General features: G+C 39.1%; 1 protein-coding gene across 2 annotated transcripts in view; it reads right to left on the bottom strand.

The window, feature by feature from the left end:
• LOC134530916 (U4/U6 small nuclear ribonucleoprotein Prp4) overlaps nt 1-24,325 on the bottom strand; it is a 65,986-nt gene that overhangs the window by 5,939 nt on the left and 35,722 nt on the right. For both annotated transcript variants that reach the window (XM_063366229.1, XM_063366230.1), the window contains 3 exons: nt 14,809-15,024; nt 11,192-11,299; nt 9,633-9,801 (listed from right to left, as the gene is read on the bottom strand). In XM_063366229.1, the coding sequence (XP_063222299.1) occupies nt 9,633-9,801; nt 11,192-11,299; nt 14,809-15,024 (493 nt within the window). The remainder of the gene's footprint in view (nt 1-9,632; nt 9,802-11,191; nt 11,300-14,808; nt 15,025-24,325) is intronic.

Raw genomic sequence — 24,325 nt, 5'->3', positions numbered from 1 at the left:
AATGTCATCAAGCGTGAAGCCAGTCCATATGCCAATCCTGTGGTATGCGTGAGGAAGAAGGATGGATCGGTGCGCCTATGTCTGGATGCACGTGAACTGAATCGAATCACAGTGAAGGACAGAGAGAGTCCTACCCAGACCAACGAGATCCTAAGGCTTTACCAAGGAGTAAAATATTTGACTACTCTAGACTTATCTGCTGGATATTGGCAAATACCTCTACAGCCTGAGTCATGCCAATACACTGCATTTCTCTTTCGCAATCAACAGTACACTTTTCAGGTGCTACCATTTGGTTTATGCAATGCGGTGGCAGAATTTTCAAGATGCTTGTCAGCCACATTGGGACCTGAATGCCAGTCATTTGCCAAAGCATATGTAGATGACATTCTCATCACATCAACAACTTTCGAAGAGCATTTAGAACATATCAACATTGTACTATCCAAATTACAGGAATCTGGAATGACAGTGAAAATAAGAAAATCTTTGTTTTGCAGAGAGGAACTTCCGTTCTTAGGGCATATCCTAACACCAACTGGAATCAAGACTGCACCTGACAAACTGAAAGCTATTCAAGAGTTTCCAGCACCTACCAATGTGAAGCAACTACGAACCTTCCTAGGTGTTGTAGGTTTCTACAGGAACTATAGTAACCAGGTAGCAGGAGTAGCCATACCTTTGTTTGCATTGTTCAAGAAGGATTGTACGTGGAAGTGGGGCGAAGAAGAACAACTGACCTTTGAAAAGCTGAAACAAATATTTCTAAAAGAACATGTCATATCACATCCAGTTCAAGGACGTGAATTTTTGTTATACACTGATGCATCCAACCGAGCATTAGGCTGCAAATTGGCACAACTAGACAACGACGGCATTGAGAAGACAGTATCCATGGCCAGTCGAACATTAAATTCTGCTGAACAAAATTACACAGTAACAGAAAAGGAGGCACTTGCAATTGTTTGGTCCCTACAAAAGTTTAGAGACTTACTGCTAGGAGAGAAAATCAAACTCCTGACAGACCATCAGGCGTTAACATGCCTCAAGGCTGGAAAAATGTTTGGCCAAAGATTAACAAGATGGTACCTGCTGATGCAGGAATATGACATTGAGATCAGTCATATTAAAGGCTCTAATAATGTTGTAGCAGACTACCTTAGCAGAATTACACCAGATGGAGCGGCAGATGTGTCAACATCCAACAGAAACAAGGAATTTCTGGTAACAGCTGTGAGTGTAGAGTCCCTCTGGAAAAACAACAAACAACTGAAGAAGATGCTGCAAGACATAAAAACACTGCAAGAGACAGATCCTATCTGTGAAGAACTTAGGAAGAAGTTAGCATCCAGTGATCTTACGCACAAGATACACAGATACTTCTGTACATCATCTGATGGTACCCTGTTCCATCATAGGGAGAAAGCAGACACTTTCGAAGACCACTGGAAGCCTATAGTGCCAGTGTCGCTGCAGAATAAAATTACATGGCAACTACACCTAAGTCTGGGACATGCAGGATCCAGTAAAGTATATGGAGCTATCCGTCGGCAGCTGTATTGGAACAACATGTCAAGAAGCATAGCCAAGGTGACTGCTTCGTGCTTGCTATGTCAACAAGCAAAGCATGCACCCGAGAAACTACATGGCGAGTTACAAGCCATACTACCTAGCAGACCGCTAGCACAGCTATCAGTAGATTTGTTTGGTCCTTTACCTAAATCCAAGGCAGGAGTACAATATGTGTTTGTAATCCTAGACATTTACAGTAAATACACCAAATTGTACCCTATTGTAAATGCTAATGCTAAGACCGTACTCGCAAAGATGAAGGATTTTGTGGAAACTGTAGGAAAACCTACTGTGGTGCTATCTGACAGGGGTACACAATTCTCCAGTGATATCTGGCGAGAAGGGATTAGGAAGTTGAACATTGTACCAACAACATCTTCCATTAGACACCCTCAGTCAAACCCCGTGGAACGTCAGATGAGATCAATTGGCAATATGCTACGTATATATTGCCACGACAAGCAACAGTCATGGCGAGATCAAATTAAATTTATTGAGTGTGTACTGAATCACACAATTCACTCGTCTATTGGCATAACCCCCCATGAAGCCCTATGCTCTGTAAGATCGGAGGTGTTACCACCGAAATTAATACCGGAATGCGACAAACCAGAACAAGACATGGAGAGGCCAACTCAGGAAGAAATTGAAGAACTGGTACGAGATAAATTAACAAGAGAAGCCGACCTTAGGAAGAAAAGGAAGCCAGCATCCAGGATCAGTAAATTCACTGTAGGAGACTTAGTTCTACGCCGTACAGCACCAACTAGTAACAAGTGGGCACATCTAGCGAAGAAACTATTTTTATTGTACTCAGGTCCCTACAAAGTAGTAGCTGTGGAGAAATGTAACTGCTACACTCTACAGGACCCTGATACAGGAAAAATTGTAGGAAATTACAATTTGAGTCAGCTTAGGCCTTACAAAACACCTGTGGTGAATTAGAACACCAAATATGTACCATTATTACTTGTGTTATGCTAAAAAATCATTGTATTGTTTATGTTACTAAGGAAATTTAATTATATATATCCTCATGAGTTGATAGAGGTAATCCAGGTGTATAGGTACCTCATTGCTTCGATATGGTAATTTATATTCGAAGAATTAGGGTGTTTGTCAGTTGATGATTTTATTCCAACTGATATTTGTGCTTGGAGCATATGTGTTGCCTGAGCGTTGGTTTGGTACATTGTCCTAGAGGGACATACCAAATATTATGTACTGTGTGTACAGTTACTGTGTTGAGACACAGTTATTATCACCCTATTAGTCGAGTTCGACCATATTAGCAATGGATATACACGTGAGGTTTAAATAAAATTTGGCATAAGATGTGTACAAACACTATGTGACATATTACAATGTATAACAAATGCAACACACAACTAAATACTACATATAATTAATGGCCTAAAGATTAGTTGACTAATATCCTACTAAATGAACACACTTGTTGGTATGAGTACTTACAGTTTGATCCAGGCTACTGCCTTGCCCCTACCTATGCTTCTTCATCGTCTAGTAGTTAATAATGCACTTTAATTGGGTTCCCACAGGACACCCGAAACTATAAGTGGATATCAACTTCATCCACACTCTTATGAATAGGATGTAAAAACACTCCACTTTATATTGAGAAAAGAAGAAATGAAAGATAAAGAATTTTAAAGATTGTCTTTAATGAACAGCTTTAAAAACATAAACACTATACACTAGCACTCAATCAATAATATTTATCTTGAGGTTATTGTCATTATTTCATAGCTGAGAAGCAAATAATGTCTCTTCTTGTAAATAAGTGTAGCTATTGTATAACATGTGATGAAGGAAAATATTCACATATGATATGTGAGAAGCATATTAAATATGCTAATATGTTATTGAAAGCCCAATATTATTGACAAGTATCAATTAAGAAATTGAATGGAATTATTTACTAGGTGATGGTATTATGTTGATAATATCAATAAATAGTAAATCTATAAAATATATTTTATTTATTCATCACCTACAATAAAGGTAAACAATAACCTGTTGTTGTTATTGCAAAGTACTATGCAATGTTATTGTTGCAAATACTGTTTATTTATGCATTACCTTATTATTTAACAGAGTTATTATGTGTTCAATTAATGTTTATATTTATTATTAAGTTGTTATGAATTATTAAGTTTATGAGTTTGAGGAATCTCGAGTCATTTAATTTATGTTAGATTAGGGGAGCAAGAGGAGAAGAGGGGTTAGTGATAGCATGAGGCACGATCACAGGACGCTGTATATTCATATTGCGCAAGTGATAAGAACTGTTATAGGACGTGTGATTAACGTGTGTGTGTCTTCTGATTGCCGACGAACTGAACGAGTTTTGTTGCGGTCCCCTTTGACACCGTCTGCAGCAGTAGATGCAGCTGCAGCAGCAGCAGCAGCAGCAGCAGTAGTCCAAGGCACATGTAGAGTCATGTGTTGGACATTTGACTCAGCAGCTCGTACCAGTTGGTACGACCCCAGCGAACACGCCGCAGACCCGGTGGGTCCGCATCAGCACGACACCACAGCATCCATCGTGATGTCATTGGTGACATCAGGTGATGCGATCATCGATGAACAGCACACTGGTCCAGCAGTCTTCACGACGTCGATCGCCTACAACAGTGTATTGTTGGCTGAACCGCCATCCCAGCACTGTGGTTTACACCGCAGTAGACCTCTCAGCTCAGCTGTCACTTACCATGTATGGAGATTGGTGAGCCTTCTTCTACATCCTTGCTTCGCCTAATCAGGTAACTGATATTCCACAACATGTAGACAGATCATGTTTACAAACAACAGTGCGACTGTCCAGCCTACGAAGAGTAGTGTCGTTTGGCAAGAGAATAACGTTTTTCAACTTTCATCGCAATGTTGCCAACTTGTGAAGTAACCAGTTCCAGTTATTAGTTTTACGATCTAAATTGAATTTAACTTTTTGGACAGTGAAATATAAAATTATATCGGGAGCGGCACTGTAATACTACTGTATTATCAGACTAACTGAAACTGTTTATTATTGTTTTACGTTCGAGGTTAATACCGCTTCCCGATACTTTCGGCAGTGTTTTGTTTTGTTCCACGCATGGCGGCGCGCGCATCTCGTGCTGTATCGTCATGACAACTGCTAAAATAAATAATCGCGCGGCGTTCGGAACAGCTTTAACGAGCCTATGCTTGATTGATATTGACATTTCATTGGCTTCATTAAAAAGGACGCTAACGTGTCGCGGCCGTGATTGGCCCTTTTCAATTAACAATTTAATTTCGGCAAGAGAGAAGAGAAAGAGTGGAAAATGACGCCATTTAGTGCGTGTGGTAGTGTATTCCCTCTGGGAATATTTCGTTCGTGGCGATGCTAATTTCGGCGTTATTGATCTGGAAATTACGTCAAAATACTGGGCAATGTTAATTGACGCCCTGTAATTGAATGCAGAAGAATCGCATTCAATTCACGTGAGTGACGGAGTATTTTACGAACGACTTTAATCATCCCGAGTTAAGGTATGGTCTGCATCATCGCTATATATTAAAATTGGCGTAAATTTTACCGTCAACATACGCGAACTATAATTATATAAACTTTGGATTATCATAAAATTAGTAGAACATTGACTTTCGGCGATTAACAGCAAATTTACTCACATTAGCACAAACTATATGTACACAAGTCCAGAAGTCTTTTGGTTAGGCGTTTCATGCTCGAGCAAGCCGGAGCAAAACCCCAAAACTTTTACTCAGTGAACAATTTCAGGAACTTTATTTATTTTGTATTTTATTCAAGAGTCAGGTTATCTACGACATCCCATAGACTTTATTTAATATTTGCTTGTTTGGTTATTATTTCCATGACTCGAGGTTTCTCATTATGATTAAAACAATAAAATAAGTTTTTTGTGTTATTTTGTTGTTAATTCTTGATGACCTCTGGCGCCCTAGTATTAAGTCCTGGAATAACGTTCTGAGTAATTAAAAATGGAAAATCTTAGTTTCATCACGTACACGTTTGTGTACATTACCAACAAGGTTTTAAGTTCCAACACAAGAATAAATGCTGGAAATAATTGTAATTCATACAGATATAAACTTTAAAAATGAAAGGAATTGAAAAAAAAAATTAGAGCTGGGATGATGCAATGGTTCTTCGATTCAAATTCCATGATTTCCCTCATTACCAGGTATCCTTATTTTACTCCCTTTCTGAATGAAATTATATAAATTAAAGCTGAAGGAAAAACTAAGCTTGTCAGCGTTGTTGCTGATGGTCGTTCGGTTCTTTGCACTGCGTTTGCTGCCGTAAAATAAATAATTTGACCTTTCCACTCACACAACATTATCCTGGTGGTTCATGTGGAAATCTTAAAGCATTGTGGTTGACAAAAAGTGCTCATTGTTCCAAAGTCGACCGATACATCTGTGGCGAAATTGACTGTTGGATCATATCTGAACGCCAAACGTTTATGTTGTAATGTCATGCTTGGCAGTCTGTTTTGTCACCATTCCAAATTATTTTGTGTGTAAGCTCCAACTGAGCCAGTTGAACTCGACTGTATCCGTTGTTCTGGAGTCATTATGGATTGCACTTGAGAAATTATAATTCAATTTTCTTCCAAACAGTGTCCACGCTCTTCGTCAGTTCATTTATTCAACGATCACGTAGTTGACTTGCATTGCGCATACGGCAACCTATATTTTATGCCTCTCTTGTGGCATTTATATCAATTAACTATGAACTGTAATCAAATGAATGTTCCTATTTGATCATTTTAATGGTTATGTTATGGTATGAAAACTGTGAAGGTTTTGAATGCACCACAGATATGATAACCACTGATTAAACACTGAAATACTTAATGTGGAATTTGTTGTTATGAAAACCTGTGACAGCAGAACTCTCAAACTAAACAAATTTTTCAGAGTTTTTCTGTGGATTTTTCAAAAAAAATTTTTTCCATACAAATCTAGTCTTGACAATTACAAACACAAGAACGCAAAAAAAAATGTACAACCATATTGGTTGAGCATTTATTAATTGAGGATCTTTCATAATTACTGCAATTAATTATAGACAACCCCCCCTCCCTCCCCCCACCAAACACACACACACACATCCTCCCACCCACAACCCACCTAAATTAATAAAGGAATAAAATACAATAGTAAATAGCAATGAAAAGTTTTAATACATAAATCTTATTTTTCATTTCAGTGACTTTAACAGGGTGACTACTCAAAACCTAAAACCAAATTCTTGGATCTTTCCAGGTTTTACAGAAATTCGTATTTACTCGCATAACGTCCGCAGTAGTTTGGCTACATTTTTGACAAAAAAAATGGGGTGCGGACATTATGAGGTGAAGTCCGAAAAAAAAAAAAATTTCCTCAAAATTTTACATATTTTGTGTAGAGTAAAAAAATTGTTCTCTCATAATTAGTTTACTAGTACCCTGATTTTACACATGCTCACGGTTCCGCGGATTGCATTAGTAAAATCGCTGCTTCGTAAAATTGGCACCCTTCCCTCGGCCCAGTTAAAAAATATTAACGGCAACACACTACTTCGCAGAGCGCTGGTGACTGGCGACCCTCCGCAGCGGACGTGAGAAAAGTGACAGGTGTCGAGATAATTGGGTGCCGGCGATTAGTGGAAGACACCACTCATTTTTTTTCTTCTTCTCTCACTCGCGTGTGCGCTCTTACGTTCAGAAGCCGCAGCCAGCCTACACAAAATAAACGCTTTGCGTGAAAAGATATTTTTTAAATCTTTCATTGAGATGGCCACTAACGGCACGGGGCAGATGTCTAATGTCTGCATTAGCCGGCGCCGGCGAGCCTCCCTCCCTGTCCCTTGCCCACTGTGTGTATAAAAAAGTTACCAGCAGACGTCTGTGCATGCGAGTCCCCTCCTGCCCTGCTTGACTGAGGCGGGGGAAGGAGTGCAGAGCGTGGAAAAGGCTGAGCAGGAATTTTTAACAAAAACAAAGCAGAGCATTGTCTTCCTGACATGTAAGAATTTATGTTTGTCCATTCTGTTACTGCTGACTTTTATTTACCGTTTCACCACGCTACAAACCCTCTCAGCGACCACTCCGGAGAAATGAACAACTCAAGGTCAAAGCATTGTTGACAGCGTCGGTAAATTTCCATCCCGTTACTGTGCCTTTCAGGGGTGGCCAAGGTTGCTTTGTCTGGTGCGGACTTACTGCGGATTTGAAAACATTCCATCTCAAGTATTTAAAAAGAAATTTGCAGACATTATGCGATGGCGGACATTATGCGATTAAATACAGTAATTTTAAATTTTCCAGAATGCTTAACTCATTTTCTACCCAATTTATATGTATTCTTTGTAATAATACATTACACTTCAAAATATAAAGTAAAAAATTACTACACCTGCACAAATGTGTAATGTTTTTCTCCAAAAAACACACACTAGAATAATTTGTCAAACCAAAGAAAAACTTAGAAACAAAGTATAAATTATTATGTAGTTCCAATTATGTAAAATAATATAAAATCCAATCAATTCTGTTAAAATGAATGTATAAAGAGCACTGAGATATATATATTGTTAGCAAGAAAAGCATTTCAATTCAAAAATTCACAGTTTTTTAAACCTTTCAGTTCATCATCCATTTTACTGGCTTCAGCACAAGCTTCTTCAAGCATTTTACACTTTTTGGCTTCCAGTTCCTTCACAGCCAAATCGCTAAGCTTGCGACGACAAAATTCATCTAACTGGGCTGATACTGCTGTTCTGCGTTCCTGCTGGGCTTCTGTAAAGCGAGCATTTGCATTGTGTGCTGCATGGAGGATAGGCTTTGTAAGTGGCACCAACTGAATACCACTTAGATAGCTGACAGCATCATACACACGTCTGTGAGCTATGAGAGTTTCTTCTTTTATGTTGTCTATAAGACAATCTGCATTTACAGAAAATCCTATCTGAACACTTGCATAACCGTGTGTGTAACAACCATTAAAATCAGGTTAATTCAGCCACTGATCCTGAAAGCAAGACTTCCCTGTGTGACCTGGTTTGGCCATTTTCAAATGCTAGTCTCGGTATAAAACATTCACCAACACTGAATATGAACTTCTAACATATCAATATCAATAATTAAAATTATCTAACAGAAACATTAACTTGACACATCACAACATGATATACAAAAACATTGAGCTTGTAACATAACATCCCGATATTTTTTACACACTTGACATGTCCATTTGTTACTTCAAAAGTTTTACGTTTGTGATGTAGAGCAGTAACAAGTTACGTTATAACAAAATTAATTAATCCAACTTCAGTTCACTTCGAAGCCTGCCTATGTAAACATACCAAAATAAAATTCTGAATTGCACATCTTTCCACATAAATGTATATTGCACAAAAATATATTATGTAGTATATCAGATGAGTGTTGCCTACTGTTGACATGTTAAAGTTAACAGTAAAACAAGCATTAGGCATTATAAAACCAACATTTATTAGCTAAAACATATCCTGTATGAGAATTTCAAAATCAGAAATCATCAACGATAAGTATTAAGAAAATTGAGATTTTGCATAGTAAACTATCTAAATTCATTATGCTCTGGCGTCAGCTTCTAAAAGCGTTTGTCTGAGTGTCACAAATGTAAACATAAATGTTGTCGGATTGCTGATTATGCTTCGGTCTGCAAATGCTGACCCTATCATGATGTTTTTCATCTTAAAAATAAATATTTACATCGCAATCCATAACTATTAAATATATTTTCCATATTGAAGTCAATTTCATACGTGCATAATCAAAGTCTTTGTTAATTGTTAGACGATAATTAAAGTATATTTGAAGAATAGCAAATATCCCGAGGGGTGAATAAATTCCTGGGTGCTTCCCACATTTTTCCTGAAGCAAAATATTCCTGGGTAATTCCAGGTTTTCCCGAATTCCCCAAACCAACTGTCACCCTGCTATAAAATAATATTAATATTAGTTTGAATTTCAAAAAATTACACAAACAGCAACAGCTGGCCTTACCTTCACTGTGTTGTCATACGAAGACGTGACGATGAAATGACCACCCTCACGCTGGTATCTGACATTTGAGATCAGATTCATGTGAGCCGGAATTGTGTACAAACACGTCCGTCTTCGCAGGTCCCATATCTTGCACATGTTGTCTTCACTTCCCGTGGCTATGTGGTACCTGCAAGTAACGCACACATTCAACATGACACTACACTACCGTTTGTGTGGTTCACAGCACTGACATCATCACTCACACATACATTCAACCTAGTCTTCACACATTTCAAGTGTGTCTGAATTACGAGCAAATGGGGGTTATCCAACTCATACTAAATAAAACACCAATCTTCTTCAAAATTATTTATTTATTGCCCAGCTGATGAGCAATATTCATTTGAATCAAGTGTTTCGAGTTGTTACAAAGTTTGTTCCATGTTTTGCACATCAAGACCGAGTAAGAAGTAGAAAGAAGAAAGAAGAAGAAAGAAAAAGAAAAGAGTTGGAAAGAGAAAAGAAGATACTAAGAAATTCAATCTGAGAAAGTAAATTCATGTAACAACAGTTTGGTTTAAAATCCTAAACTATTTTTGCCTGAAAGACACACAGCCAATGCTAGCAATTATTCAAAATAAATTAATTAATTACTGCATAAAATATAAAAGGAAGAGGTATATGGTGCCTGAGAGCCTCTACATTGTGCAAGGCAATTAAAAAATTAGGTACACCGCTAGACATTGCTTTTAGAGTTTGGTTAGGTTTTCAAAAAAAAAAAAAAAATTGAAGACTGTGGTTGAAATAAATTAATAAAACAAAGAAGAATAAAATTAAAATTAGTAACTTTAAAAAGGAATGAAGAGTGGTCCAGCAAGAATCCAGCCGGTAATTTTCAGAAGATTTGAGATATAGATATATACATAGTTGTGTTGAACTCTAGAGTTGAAGTCTTATTACAACTGTGTATTTCATGACAAGAACACAACTTCTGGGCCCCACCTACCTGGAAACCCATACAGTGTGCATACAAACATGATTTGAAAACTGCTCAACATATCCGAGTGGTGTCAGTTTACAAAAACCATTTATCAATGCTTTGAGGCCGGATAAGTAGTTCTGTTTCCATATTTCATTTTTAAACTGTATTTTCAGGAGTGAAAAGGGCTAAAACTTGTGTTGTCAGAATAATTTTAGACATGAAACGCCTGGTACAGATTCTTGAAAGCACTCAAGGGACTTGCATTATGGCTTTATCTTCGTTTCCTCACCATTTTATGGTTATGCTCAAATCTCAGTTGCCTTATCCACGACAAGAAGACTGCGTGCAAGTTCAAAGCCTTGCATTTAGAGGGGATACTGCACTACAAGCCCCAGCAAGTGTAGCACTCATCATCCCACCTCACTAACACAGATACACCCCCGACTAAGCACAGCCCTTAAGCTGGCACAAAAAATTTAATTTTATTAAGGGTCTATGAAAATAATTAAAATTGTCTACAACACAATTTTCCTTCACCTTATCAATATTCTAAATTGTTCTTTTGATGAAGTATGCAATCATTAAAATAGCTTACCCATTTGGGGAGAAATCTACCCCATAAACAGCCTTCAAGTGGCCCTCCATGAACATGATGCAACGCCCAGTACGCAAGTCCCACACACGGGCAAAAGCATCCAAACCACTGCAACAAAAACACAAAAGTTGACCATCAAAGTACAATACCACCCCCAAAATTAGAACAGTTCCTCAATAAATTAATTGATTCTTTCTTTGAGCATGTTCCTCTGGCTGTTATTACCAAAGACATTCTCACTACATTTTAGGCACATACTACACCTTTTCTGTCAGTTACACCTACCAAAGAAACAGTTTTTTATTGAATGAAGTTGTCTCTTTATGAACTAAGGGTCAAGAATTCAAGTTTTTTCTATGCACTTTCACTTAAATAGATAACAGAAAAATTTTTTTAAATAAAAGTTTTATAATGTTTGCCTAAATCACAACTAATCCATTCCATCCAATACTGATTGCATTATTACTAGTGATGGGTCGAATCCCAAGTTTATTGAATCTGAATCTCGAATCTCAATCGCAAAGAGTGCCTCGAATCAATTCCTCGAATCTGAATCCTGGTTTCAGGGGTCAAAATGAAATAATGGGCAATAATAAAATTTTTAATGAAGATAAAATGCTTTTTCATAGCACTTGTTTGTTGCTGAGATTGTTAGCAAAATTTTAAATTCATTATTTCTAATGATTTTACAGTATTTGATATATCGCTACCTTATACCCACCAACCCATTTAACAATAAAACATTATATTTATAGCTAACTTAAATTTGATAGAATGGTAAACTACTTGTATCTCAATGCCATTATTTGAAAACATGCCAGAAAATTCAGATAAAACCTTTCAAGGTCCCCTTCCTTAAATAAAAAATAATTACATATTGTTTTTACAAAATAAGTTTTGCGTTTCAGAAACTACCTATCTCAAAAAATATACGTAAGATCATCTCTTTGACATTCTAAATTCAACCAAACAATTAAAATAACTTAATATTGAATCATTAAAACACATGGTAGAAACTAAATGAAGCAGTACACCAACTCTATCTTTTGGTACAAAAAGGGCAGAACCTACACAATTTCTATATGTTGTAATAACAACTATAGTAAATGAAAACATGGGGACGGGGCAAACGTTAAACGTTAAATACCTTGTAACATATCTTCTATACCATTAAAAAAAAAAGTTAAGTGTAAACAAACAATATGGTAGATGGTGGGTGATCATCATATACCGGGAAACCACGTATTTTTCCATTTGAAAAACAAAATTTTTGTGTTAAGTATATTGGAAGAAATTAACGTAAGCCCAGGTATAAATATAAAATGTGTTGCAGCATTTACTGTAAACAAAGCCATCCTTTATTTTTTCCACATTCTAAATAACCACAGATAAATAGATACAAGACGTTCAAACACCACACAAAGAGCAACTTACCGCACTTGTGGCGTTCAAAGATAAAAAAATTCTACTTCATTCAAGATATATCTAAATACTTTGTTACTGAAATTTGTTTCCATATCTATGACCTTCCACATGATGTTTTCAGAAATGGCACTGATCAACTCACATAAACAGCTGTGTTCCGTGCAAAACTTTGTTTTCCAAAAACAAAATTTAGAAATTTTGGGGTTGAATAAAAAAAAATTGTTGGTTTCCGCAAATTTCGCGCTTCACTGTATTTTTGTATCTCTATTGGCAACCTATACATTTATATTCATTTCATGACCTAAGTTTTACGAATGAGTACACTATATGTATTTAATTAACTTATAAATATAAATTAAAAGAATATTTTGAGGAACGGTGTTATATTAAGTACAAAGATAAACATAAATAAGCCTAGTAAACTTAAGTGTTTGCCTATGTTGAATTTCTTAATTTACTATTTTTACTCCAATATTTTTCTTAGAATCTTTATCTCGAATCTCAAATCTTTTGAATAGTGGACATTCTGTGGGATTCAAGGATTCGACTGGCCCATCCCTAATGATTACGTATCAAACTAGTAGTCCGAAAAGGCACATTAAAAAATTTCATAAATTGTATACGTAATCAAATCATTACTTGCAGTGTAGTATGAAAAATCAAACTCAGACTTTTAAGATTTTACATAAGCTTACCAAAAGCAAAACTACAATATGAAGTTTGCATAAAATAATTTTTACTGCAAAGAAATTTTTTAGCAGTATTTTGCAAGCAGCTTGCATTTATTTCAAAAGGATTCATACTGTGTGGATAAATTCTTGAATGAATACTGTAACTATACCTTTGACAATCTATGTATTTAAACTAGTATCTTATTCCAAGAAGAAATTATTCAAAAATCCAAGTCCACAAAAATCTGTAATAAAATTTCTCTGACTTGTCCCTGATCAAGAGTTGAAATTTTCCTGCCTACTTTTTAAAAATAATTTTCCTATTTTGCAAATTTCTGAAAGAAATTAGAAAAATACAGCCCACACCATACCCATAGCTGGCCTAGAATTACATATTAAAAGTACAGTGGAATCTCAGTACTAAGTACTTACAGGGACCTCAAGTTTTTGTACTTAGTACTGAAAGTACTTAGTACTGAAACATACATACATATCATCTTTACAAAGAGAAAAAAAAAATTAAAAAATACAAAAATAGCGATATTGTAAGATACATTATTTTTTAGCCAACATCTGACTTCAGTTTAAACATTGGTGTGTATGTATAATTTAAGTTTAGTTACTTTTAAAAAATGTGTTATTTCAGTTTGTTTTTGAGCTTGAATGATGCTCTGTTGAACTAAATGTTCTATCTCATATTATGTCTTCGCAACTGCGACTTGCTTTTTTCCTTTGTCTAGTTCTCTGAGTATTTCCACTTTTTCCTTAAGCGTGAATTGCTTTCGTTTCTTTTTATCTCCATTTATCTCATTTTGCAGCACAAATACAATGCGGTGTCTAAATAACGTAACCTGAAAATAAACTCAACAATAACAATAAAATATCCCGGCACAGACGTCAAACAGTATATTAGCGTAGCATAACACTATTGTCTAAATAATTAATACTACTCTCAAAATTCCATGTTTCGATGTATCGAATGGTGTTGTGTTGCTCACGTCGCATACTACGTATGGTATATCTATGGTAGTGCGCGCAACTGTTTGTAACTTTGTTTTCAGGGTTTAGAGGTTAGATAATACGTTGTGGTGGTATTTGTGTATGTTTGTTCTACAACATTAATCATTTAGCTGGAAATTTATTTACCAGTTTAAGTAAATTTTGGTGTAGTAATGCCACGCTACGAGTAGAATTTATACGTTATAGTGAAAATATGATACTTTAAACTGAAACCATTTTGCATGGTGAAGATACGATTTTTGGCGGGGACTTAAAAAAAATACGTTAAAGTGAAATATACTTTATAATGAGGTACGTTGTACCGGTATTCTACTGTATGTACAATCTCTTGGGAAACGGTAACAGGATAGTTATGAAGAATAACACAAAAGACTTAATGAACTTCAGATTTGTCAATGTTGAAACTACGTACATTTCTTCCAATACTTTCCCTGTCAACTTTTCCCTTGAATCTGAAATGCTCATTGAATGATATTCAAGCGAGCAGGCTGGTCGTCTCACCCCGTGGCGCACACGGCGCCGTCGTCCTGGAAGGAGATGCAGTACACGGGCTTGCAGTGCCCCTCCTGATGCAGCACCTCCTCACCCTGCTCCAGGTCCCACAGCCGCCAAGAGGAGTCGAAGCAGCACGTTCCCAGGAAACGGCCCGAGGGGTGGAACGCGAGCCGCGACACCCTGTGCGGGGCGTGGCCCTCCACGTCCGCCAGCGGATCGGAGCTGAACCAGAACGTGCACGACTGCTTTAGGTCCGGTGCACGCGACAAACATCATGCATGCTCTCTCTCACTCTCACTTTGTATAGAAATGCATCGTTAAGTAATTTACTGTGGTTTCACGTCAAAAGACGACGAGGTTATGAAACGAAATACACAAGTAAGGGAATGGGAGGAGGAATTGAACCCTATTCAATAGTGCGGAACAAAACCATCCCACCATTCGACTGGAGTGATTTCAGGAAACTATCAAAAACCAAAATCAACAGTAAATGGACTGAGATTCGAACCTTAGTTCTCCCAAATGTAAGCCCAAGTTAGTTAAGTTGTGCTACCTCGTCACCAATCTCTCACTTAGCACGACTAATGCGTTCCTAAAAATGTATTTTTTGAAATCACGAATTCTGAAGCATTAGTCTCTCTAAATAGCAGGGCAATATTCTTTACGCAATATAAATGCGTAGAATAACACTCACAATAATAATGTCACACCATTTATCTTTATAAACCTACCATTGAATACTTTGTATCACAAATACGCACTGCTTAATGGGAGATAGATGGTTATGTAGACATACTTATCTTCAGTCGGCTGGTTGGCTTGCACGCCCGGACGTGATCTTCAGCTCACGTAGTGTACCTTTCCAAGAACATTACAAACCATCCTTTGCTGGCAATGAAACTGATATTACTGTCCAGATAATTAGATTTTAATTTTTCAAAAATTGAAGTGTTTATTCGCATATCCCACTTGGTTCACACCAATCCTGTCAGGCCTGTGTGTTTTTTTTTCATTGCACCATTAATTTAACAACCTTTTCCATGTGAATCATATGTTCATTTCTGTTCCGGTATCTAATGTCAAATATATTCCCGCTAGTAAAACCAAACAGCATCAAACTTGTATGAACGTTTGATAGAGTCCTTTATTTCATACGATTGTGCGCAAAGTTGACTTGCTTAAAACTAAAGTGCGACCGTCATAAGTGTGGCCTTCATGACAGTCTGCACGTCGTAATACTTCTAGTTTTATCTCAAATACTTGAACACCATGTATTACACTCTAATTTGGATGCCATGATTCCAATATGATTCCAACTGCAGGTGATTGTGCATGTACAGTTACTGGCAGACAATAGGCAGACATTGCTTTGTGTTGCGTGAATGCGAGTTCCTGCCACTGACTAGACTTAAGTTCATCATGGCTCGGTCTGTGGCCGAGCGACAACAGTACGGCCTGGCAGCATATGTATTTGGTCCTTTACAGTCAATAGTCACAACTGAACTTGCCATAGCTGATGTTTGTACAACAGGATAGCGTAGTCAGACCTGCGCGTGCATCTCTTCCCCCCTCGTATTGCTAACTGTTTGGACTTGTAAATATTGTGTGCAATTTAGTGTATAGTGTTTGAAACATTTGAATTTTTAACTTCCCACGCTGCTTGCTAGCAGCGCCAAGTTTTTCAAGTTGGCTGCCTGCCAAGATGGGTAACCCTGCAGCTTCCGGCAACGAAGCAACAGTTGTTGTTCAACCATCAGGGCAGTAAGTTGTGCTATCGTGCACGTTTGCTGTCAATCAAGTTGTTTGCAAGTGCATCGTCATTAATTGTGTCGTTTTATCGTACGTCTCTAGGCAAAACGTTTGGCCCTCCGGGCCGGATAGTTCCGGTTTTTTCTAGTGTTGTTTGAAACGTGTTTTGTGTGCGCGTGGTAAACAATCACACTTCGTTCATGTTATTTCGTGCGCTATGCTTTCGTTATTTAAATTATTTTCATGGTCAAGATCTCTTCGGCAACGTGTTTTAGAAGAAATTCGCAGAGATTTAGTGATCTAAGAAACTGTTACATATTCTTTGTTTCCCTGGAATATATTTTGTGTTGGGGTTATGTTGTATTATTTCTCGGCGTCTGCTGATGTTTTTCGTTGCGTTAGGTGTTTTGCTGGATATAAATTCTGATTTGCTGTGTCTAACCTTGGTTATATTGGTCTTCGTTGTGTTTATTTCTTTGTTGTCATGCCTTTTTGGTTATTTCGACCTTTGCTTCTGTGAGTGACCATGGCAGATATAGGCTCGGCACTCGTGCGTATCCGCCTAGCAGAGGCTCGGCTCAAACATGCCGTCGACCTGTCTCAAAGTGTTGTTGACGAAGCTTCTAAGCAAGGCTTGCTTCGGGCCACAGTTCGTGATCCACCCCAAGTCCGTGATAAGTTCGAGGCGGATTTTGTGGTTCTTGGGGCAACACAAAATTCTGACATCGATCTCTCAGAACTGACGGCACGTATGGACGACTTCAAAGAAAAATATTTTGAAGTCATGGCGACGGTAAGTGCTCTGGAGGGGTGTTCGATGGAGAGCTCGACATCGTCAAAGCCCAAGGTGAGCAATTCTATGGTGGCTTCACCAAAAATTACGCTTCCAATTTTGAGGGTAACATTAAACATTGGCCTAACTTCTCCAACCTATTTTGCACTCTTGTTGCTAACAACAGTGACCTTTCATCTGTTGAGAAACTGGCTTATCTGAAGACTGCTCTCTGGTGAACCCCTCAGCATGATTCAGGCCTAGCCCATGTCTGAAGTATACTTTGATGTGGCTTGGAAACTTCTTGTTGGTAGGTACCAGAACAAGAGGCTCATTGTGTCTGTTGTCTGTGCATGTGGAGGCTTTACTTCAAGCACCCTCTGCATGAGCTGTCTCTCCCAAGGCATTGCGCCAACTGTTGAACACTGTTACAGAGAATGTGTCTGCTCTTAAGGCCTTGTCTGTCCCTGTAGACCAGTGGGATCTGATGCTGCTGCCCATTCTATGCAAATGTTTGGATACTGCCTTACAAACACAATGGGAAATTACATTAACAGACGAGTTTCCCACTCTTAGTAGTTTCACATCGTTTCTTGAAAAACATTGTCGTGCTCATGAGGCTGTGATAGCTTCTCTTGTGTAGTGACATTCATGTGGTTAGGTCATGCCCTATCTTCTCGCAGGGTAGCCCCAAGGAACGATATACAATAGTAAAGGAGCATAAGTTGTGTCTGAATTGTCTTTCCCCATCATATCGATCAAATTGGTGCCCCTCTAAATCATCATGTCATAATTGTAAGGCACGTCACCATTCCATGCTGCATTTTGGGGGTCAGCGATCAGATGAAGACTCCATCCCATCCAACTCAGACAAGGAACCACCATCATCTGACTCTAATCCTGCCACTGTTGCAGTATCTGCTGCTAAACATACCTCAACAACAACAATATTATTGTCAACTGCTCAAGTACAGATTTTCTATCGTTTCTGGTGTGCCTTGTGTTGTACGTGCTTTGCTAGACACTGCCAGTCAAGCTAGCTTTATCACCGAACAGTGCCTACAAAAGCTCCGGCTGGTTCGCAGACAGGCCCATCTTCCCATACATGGATTGTCCAGTACACCTGTGAATGTGGCTAAATCCTCCACATCAGTTGTCATCTCCCCAGTGGGCAATCCAGATAATCAGTTTGCCCTGGATGTATTTGTGTTACCGCGCATTACCAATAACTTGCCGAGTGCCAAACTCTCATTGGATGTGTGTCGATCAGTGCCTCATCTGAAGCTTGCTGATCCTTCTTTCGAAATCCCTGGTCCTGTTGACCTAATTATTGGTGCTGACTTATTTCCTCTTCTCGTGACTGGAGGCAAGATTGAAGGGTCTTCAGTGGCTCTCGAGTCTGTTTTGGGATGGAAGGTGGAAGCCAAACTTGGGTCGTTACCACAACGCCGGAATACCACAACGCCGAACGTACAATAACCCCGAATGCCTAATTGACCGCAACGCCGACAGCTAGAAAACTGCTGTGTACCACAACGCCGAAATACAGTAACGCCGAAAAATGTTGCTGCGGGAAGAGGGGGCCACAGGAGCAAAATGAAAAACAACTGAATGAATTTGTGTGTGTTTCTTAAATGTATCTTAACGCCGAACCTTTGTGGCAGTCCTACAATGACATTTTTCGGCGTTAATGTATTTCGGCATTGTGGTAATTCGGCGTTGTGGTACACAGCAGTTTTCTAGCTGTCTGCATTGTAGTCAATTTGGCATTCGGCGTTATTGTATATTTGGCGTTGTGGTATTTCGGCATTGTGGTGCGTCCCTGCCAAACTTCCACCATCCCGCCTGGCATTGTAATTTGTCACATTGTTCACTTCTTACCCTCCATTAGATGATGTCGTACGAAAGTTCTGGGAAATTGAAGAATTCCCACGTGTAAAACACAAGTCTCCTGAGGATGTTTGTTGCGAAACCAGGTTTGCCGAAACTCATGTCCGAAATGAAGAAGGCCGATATAGTGTGTCCCTGCCATTTCGCCACTGGAGACCTGAGTTCGGCACCTCTAGACCCCAAGCTATAAATAGGTTGATGTGCCTAGAGAGACGCTTGAAAGGTGACTCAGAGTTCATGGAAGACTATCTTGCCACGGGTCACATGGAAAAGGTTCCAGATGATCAGATTAATGTGACGCCAGCATATTATATCCCCTACCATTGTGTCGTGAAGCCGAAGAGCTCAACCACAAAGCTGCGGGTAGTGTTTGATGCGTCTGCTAAGAGCTCATCCGGTGTCTCATTGAATGACACAGTGCTAACCGGCTCCAAGCTGCAAAGAGACATTTTTGACCTACTGTTGAACTTTCAGCTACATGCCTTTGTGTTTACGGAAGATGTTAAACAAATGTACCGTCAAATATCTGTTCTGCCCCAACACCAGGACTACCAACGCATTGTTTGGCGCTTCTGTGATTCGGAACCTGTGCAGGATTATCGATTGAAGACGGTGACGTATGGCGTCTCCTCAGCTCCGTTCTTGGCCCTTCGAACTCTTCAACAACTGGCGGTCGATGAGAAAGACCACTTTCCAGCTGCCTCAAGAGTTTTGCAATCCGATGTGTATGTTGATGATGTGGTTACCAGTTCTCACTCTCTTGAATCTGCTCTGGCCATCCAAAAGGACCTTCGAGCTCTTCTTGCCAAAGGGGGCTTCAAGTTGAGGAAGTTCATGAGCAACTATTCAGCGCTCATAGACTGGCTTCCGTCTGAAGATGTTGGTATGCCCCAATCATTTTATCTGGATCCTGAGAGTCAAGTTGTGGTCAAAGTCTTAGGACTTCAATGGAACCCAGTTTCAGACACCTTCTCCTATGTAATCCGAGGCCACTCGAGTCTTGTTACGAAGAGGAGCATCCTTGCCAACGTAGCCAGAATATTTGATCCTCTAGGATGGCTTACTCCACTCTTAATGTTTGCAAAGCATCTATTGCAACTGTTGTGGGTGAGGTCCATTGACTGGGATGATCACCTCCCCCCTGATCTTGTTTGTCAGTGGGATCATTTTAGTCGGGAGCTCCTCGGTTGTCCTCCATTGCTGTCTCTCGGTTCATTAAGGGTCCAGAAGGCTCTACCTATCAGCTGCATGGTTTCTGTGATAGTTCTGAGATTGGTTATGCGGCCGTGGTGTACCTGCGCGTAGTGTGCCCGGATGATTGAACCATCATTCGTCTGCTGATAAGTAAATCCAAGGTTGCACCAGTCAAAAGCCAAACCTTACCTCGCCTGGAGCTTTGTGGAGCACTACTGTTGGCTTGTGTGCTCAACCATGTGATTGAGACTTACCAAGAAGTTTTGCCCGTATCTTCCATCACAGCCTGGACAGACTCACAAGTGGTTTTAGCATGGATTAACTCTTTTCCTCATCAGTTGAAGACTTTTGTAGCTAACCGGGTAACCGAACTCCAAGAACTTACCTGTCCCAGTTGGTGGAAACACGTACCGTCTGAGTTCAATCCTGCTGACTGTGCCTCTCGTGGTCTCTTCCCTCTTCAACTATTGGATCATCACTTGTGGTGGACTGGTCCACCGTGGTTAATAGAGTCACCCGGACAGTGGCCTTCCCAGTCACCAGATGCAGTGGAAGTGGATCCCGCCATGATGGAGAAGAAGACTGTCACCTTGACCACTGTAACGTTCTCTCATGATCTTGGCCAGTTGGCAACGCGATTCAGTCGACTAACCAGGCTTCTGCGTGTCACGTGCTGTTTATTGCGCTTTGCCCACAATTGTCGCGTGTCACTGAAAGAGCGCAAGACTGACAATATGTCTCCTGATGAGCTGAATAAGGCTTTACAGTTTTGGCTCTTCTGGGTACAATCACATTATTTCAAAGAGGATATAAGTGCTCTGAAGAAGGGACAGTGCATTTCCCCTCAGATTCGCAAACTAGCACCCTTTCTTGATGACAGTGGCCTGATAAGGGTAGGTGGTCGTTTAGCTCACTCCAGTGTTCCTTTTGAGCAGAAGCAACCGGCGCTGCTTCCAAAATCTCATCATTTGACTGATCTCATTATTAATCACTATCATGAAAAGAAATATCATCCTGGAGTTCAGACACTTAGAGGAATTCTTAGAGAACAAATCTGGATTCTTGCAGATAAGGATGCCATCTCTCGCTGCTTGCGTCACTGTGTTTCATGTTTCAAGCAAAGACCAGTAGCAAGCACACCTCTCATGGGCTATCTTCCCACTATGAGAGTGCAACAGGTTAAACCATTTGCCAAAGTAGGAGTTGACTATGCTGGTCCTTTTATGGTTAAACTTGGTCGGGTCCGTGGGGCAAAGGTTTTGAAGGCTTACCTTTGTATTTTTTTTCTGCTGCGCTACAAAGGCCGTTCATGCAGAACTAGCTTCAGACCTGTCCACTGATACCTTTATTGGAGCCTACAAACGTTTTCTTGCCAGGCGTGAGAGAACATCTGATATCTACAGTGATTGTGGGACCAACTTTGTCGGAACTCACAATTGTCTTAAGGAACTTAAGCAACTTCTGTCGTCGGCACCACACCAGCAGGCTGTCACTGATGCGTTGTCCCAGCTCGGTGTCATGTGGCACTTCAATCCTCCTGCTGCTCCCCATTTTGGTGGTTTGTGGGAGGCCGGGGTAAAGACATTCAAGACTCACTTAAGTAAAGTTATTGGTGAGCAAGTGCTCACATTTGAAGAGCTTTACACCCTTCTAGTGCAGGTGGAAGCTACATTGAAATCGAGACCACTGTGCCTTTTGAGTTCTGATCCCAATGACATCAGTGCTCTAACCCTGGAGCCACTGGTCACATTACCAGAGCCTAACTTGAGGGATGTACGGCTAAACCGCCTTCAACGTTGGCAACTTGTGGAATGCCTCCAACAGGACTTTTGGCATCGTTGGCACAGGGATTACTTACACACGCTCCAACAGCGGCAGAAATGGAATGAGCAGGGAGTTAGTCCCACTGCCAACCAACTTGTGCTCCTGAAAGAAGACAGACTCCCACCTCTGCAGTGGTGCTTGGGGCACATCGTTGAGCTCTACCCTGGGAAAGATGGTGTTGCCAGAGTGGCTACTATCCAGACTTCTAGTGGAACTTTGAAGCGTCCTGTGGTGAAGCTCTGCCCGCTACCGGGACATTTCAGTGCGGGCGGTAATTTTTGGACTTGTAAATATTGTGTGCAATTTAGTGTATAGTGTTTGAAACATTTGAATTTTTAACTTCCCGTGCTGCTTGCTAGCAGCGCCAAGTTTTTCAAGTTGGCTGCCTGCCAAGGTGGGTAGCCCTGCAGCTTCCGGCAACGAAGAAACAGTTGTTGTTCAACCATCATGGCGGTAAGTTGTGCTACCATGCACGTTTGCTGCCAATCGAGTTGTTTGCAAGTGCATCGTCATTAATTGTGTCGTTTTATCTGGATTTTACAGTCTCTAGACAAAACACTAACTGTATGCCATGGCACATCTGTTATTTACCAAGTTGAAGCAGACTTTGTGGTGTCATACCAGACATTTTTTTTTGCCTGTGGCAATTTCATGCTAACTGAAATTTACAAGACATAATATTCAAGACTGGGGCAGTAAAATTAACATTGCACTAAATGAATTCACGCAATTTGAAGATGTGCTAAGTGAGGAATTGGTGTACTTAGTAACATCTAAGAATGTAAATCTCATAGTGCCATCAATGTTGGTGGAAAATATTTATTACAGGGATGTAAAGCTCACTTAATAGATTTAAAAAAAAAAAAAAAAAAAAAAATGCACAGACAGAGAGTTCCTTACCCTAAACACCTATTCATTCACTGAAGCTTTAAGAAGGCCCCTGTAATATAAAGAGCATGGCAATGGGCTAAACTAATGGCTTAGCATTGTGTGATTACTGTTATTCTTTAAACAAACAATAATCAATGAATAGGCTTATAGTTTCCTCAACATCAAGATCATTACTCTTTAGAGATGAATAAAGGTGATGAGACCAGATGAGAAAGAAGCATTGAAAAGATGAATGGGTGGGGGAACCAGGAGTACAGAGAAAATCCACCAGCTCAGACAAAATCCCCCTGTTTCCCACTTGCAAAAAATTAAGGTTCAACTCAACCGGGAATAACACCTGGATCACCTTGGAATGCAAGTGACTAACCAATCAACCACTATGGCTCCCTATGAAATGAAAGTTTAAATAGATGTAGTTCGACAACTTATATTAAAATGAAATGAAAACAAAAATATCTTTGTTTTGGTTCTGTTTCGCACACCATGATGATATTGTTTTTCATTTTCTTATCATCACTTTTATTTTCGGGCTATTACTGTAAAATTTCACATAATTCTCCCTTGCATTCGTACCTCTGTTAAAATTACCTCAACAGATATTAAGTAACTAAGTGTAATATAATGTGTGTAAAAAGTTACAGAAGTGATAATAATTACAAACACATGCGTGACTTTTTACACCCATTATATTTCACTTGTTGGATATCTGTTGAAAATATTAAATAAAGAACAAGAGATGCAAGGGAGGAATGTTAGATTTACATAAATAGCCTTAAAATATTAGTAATGATGAGAAACTGTAAATAATCAGATTGGCATGTATGGCAGAGCCCTAAGGTTCACCTCTGTTTGTTTTCATAATCATAACTGAACAGTATGTTTTTGTATGGAATTATAAATGTTTAACAAAATTTTAGTTTAAAACAGATATAAAACTGATTAAATGCATGTAAAAAAAATTAAAATTAAAAATTAAATGAGATCTAAATAAAAATGTTATTAATTTGTGTCAATGATGCAATTTTTTTAAGATAAATCTTTGAAACAATTATGAACTGTCACAAAACTGAAATTAAAAGTAAACATTATTTCACATGTGAAGTTGGCCACTTTTTAGATGATTTAGAAGTAATGTTGATTTGTTGCTGTCTTATATGTAAGATATCCTTTTATTTTTTATGTAACAATTAAAGTCACATCATA

This window comes from Bacillus rossius, chromosome 3 (genome assembly GCF_032445375.1).
Source record: "Bacillus rossius redtenbacheri isolate Brsri chromosome 3, Brsri_v3, whole genome shotgun sequence".
NCBI classification, from domain to species: Eukaryota; Metazoa; Arthropoda; class Insecta; order Phasmatodea; family Bacillidae; genus Bacillus; species Bacillus rossius.
The sequence above is the reverse complement of the archived record's forward strand: the minus strand, read 5'-3'. Positions and strand labels throughout refer to the sequence as shown.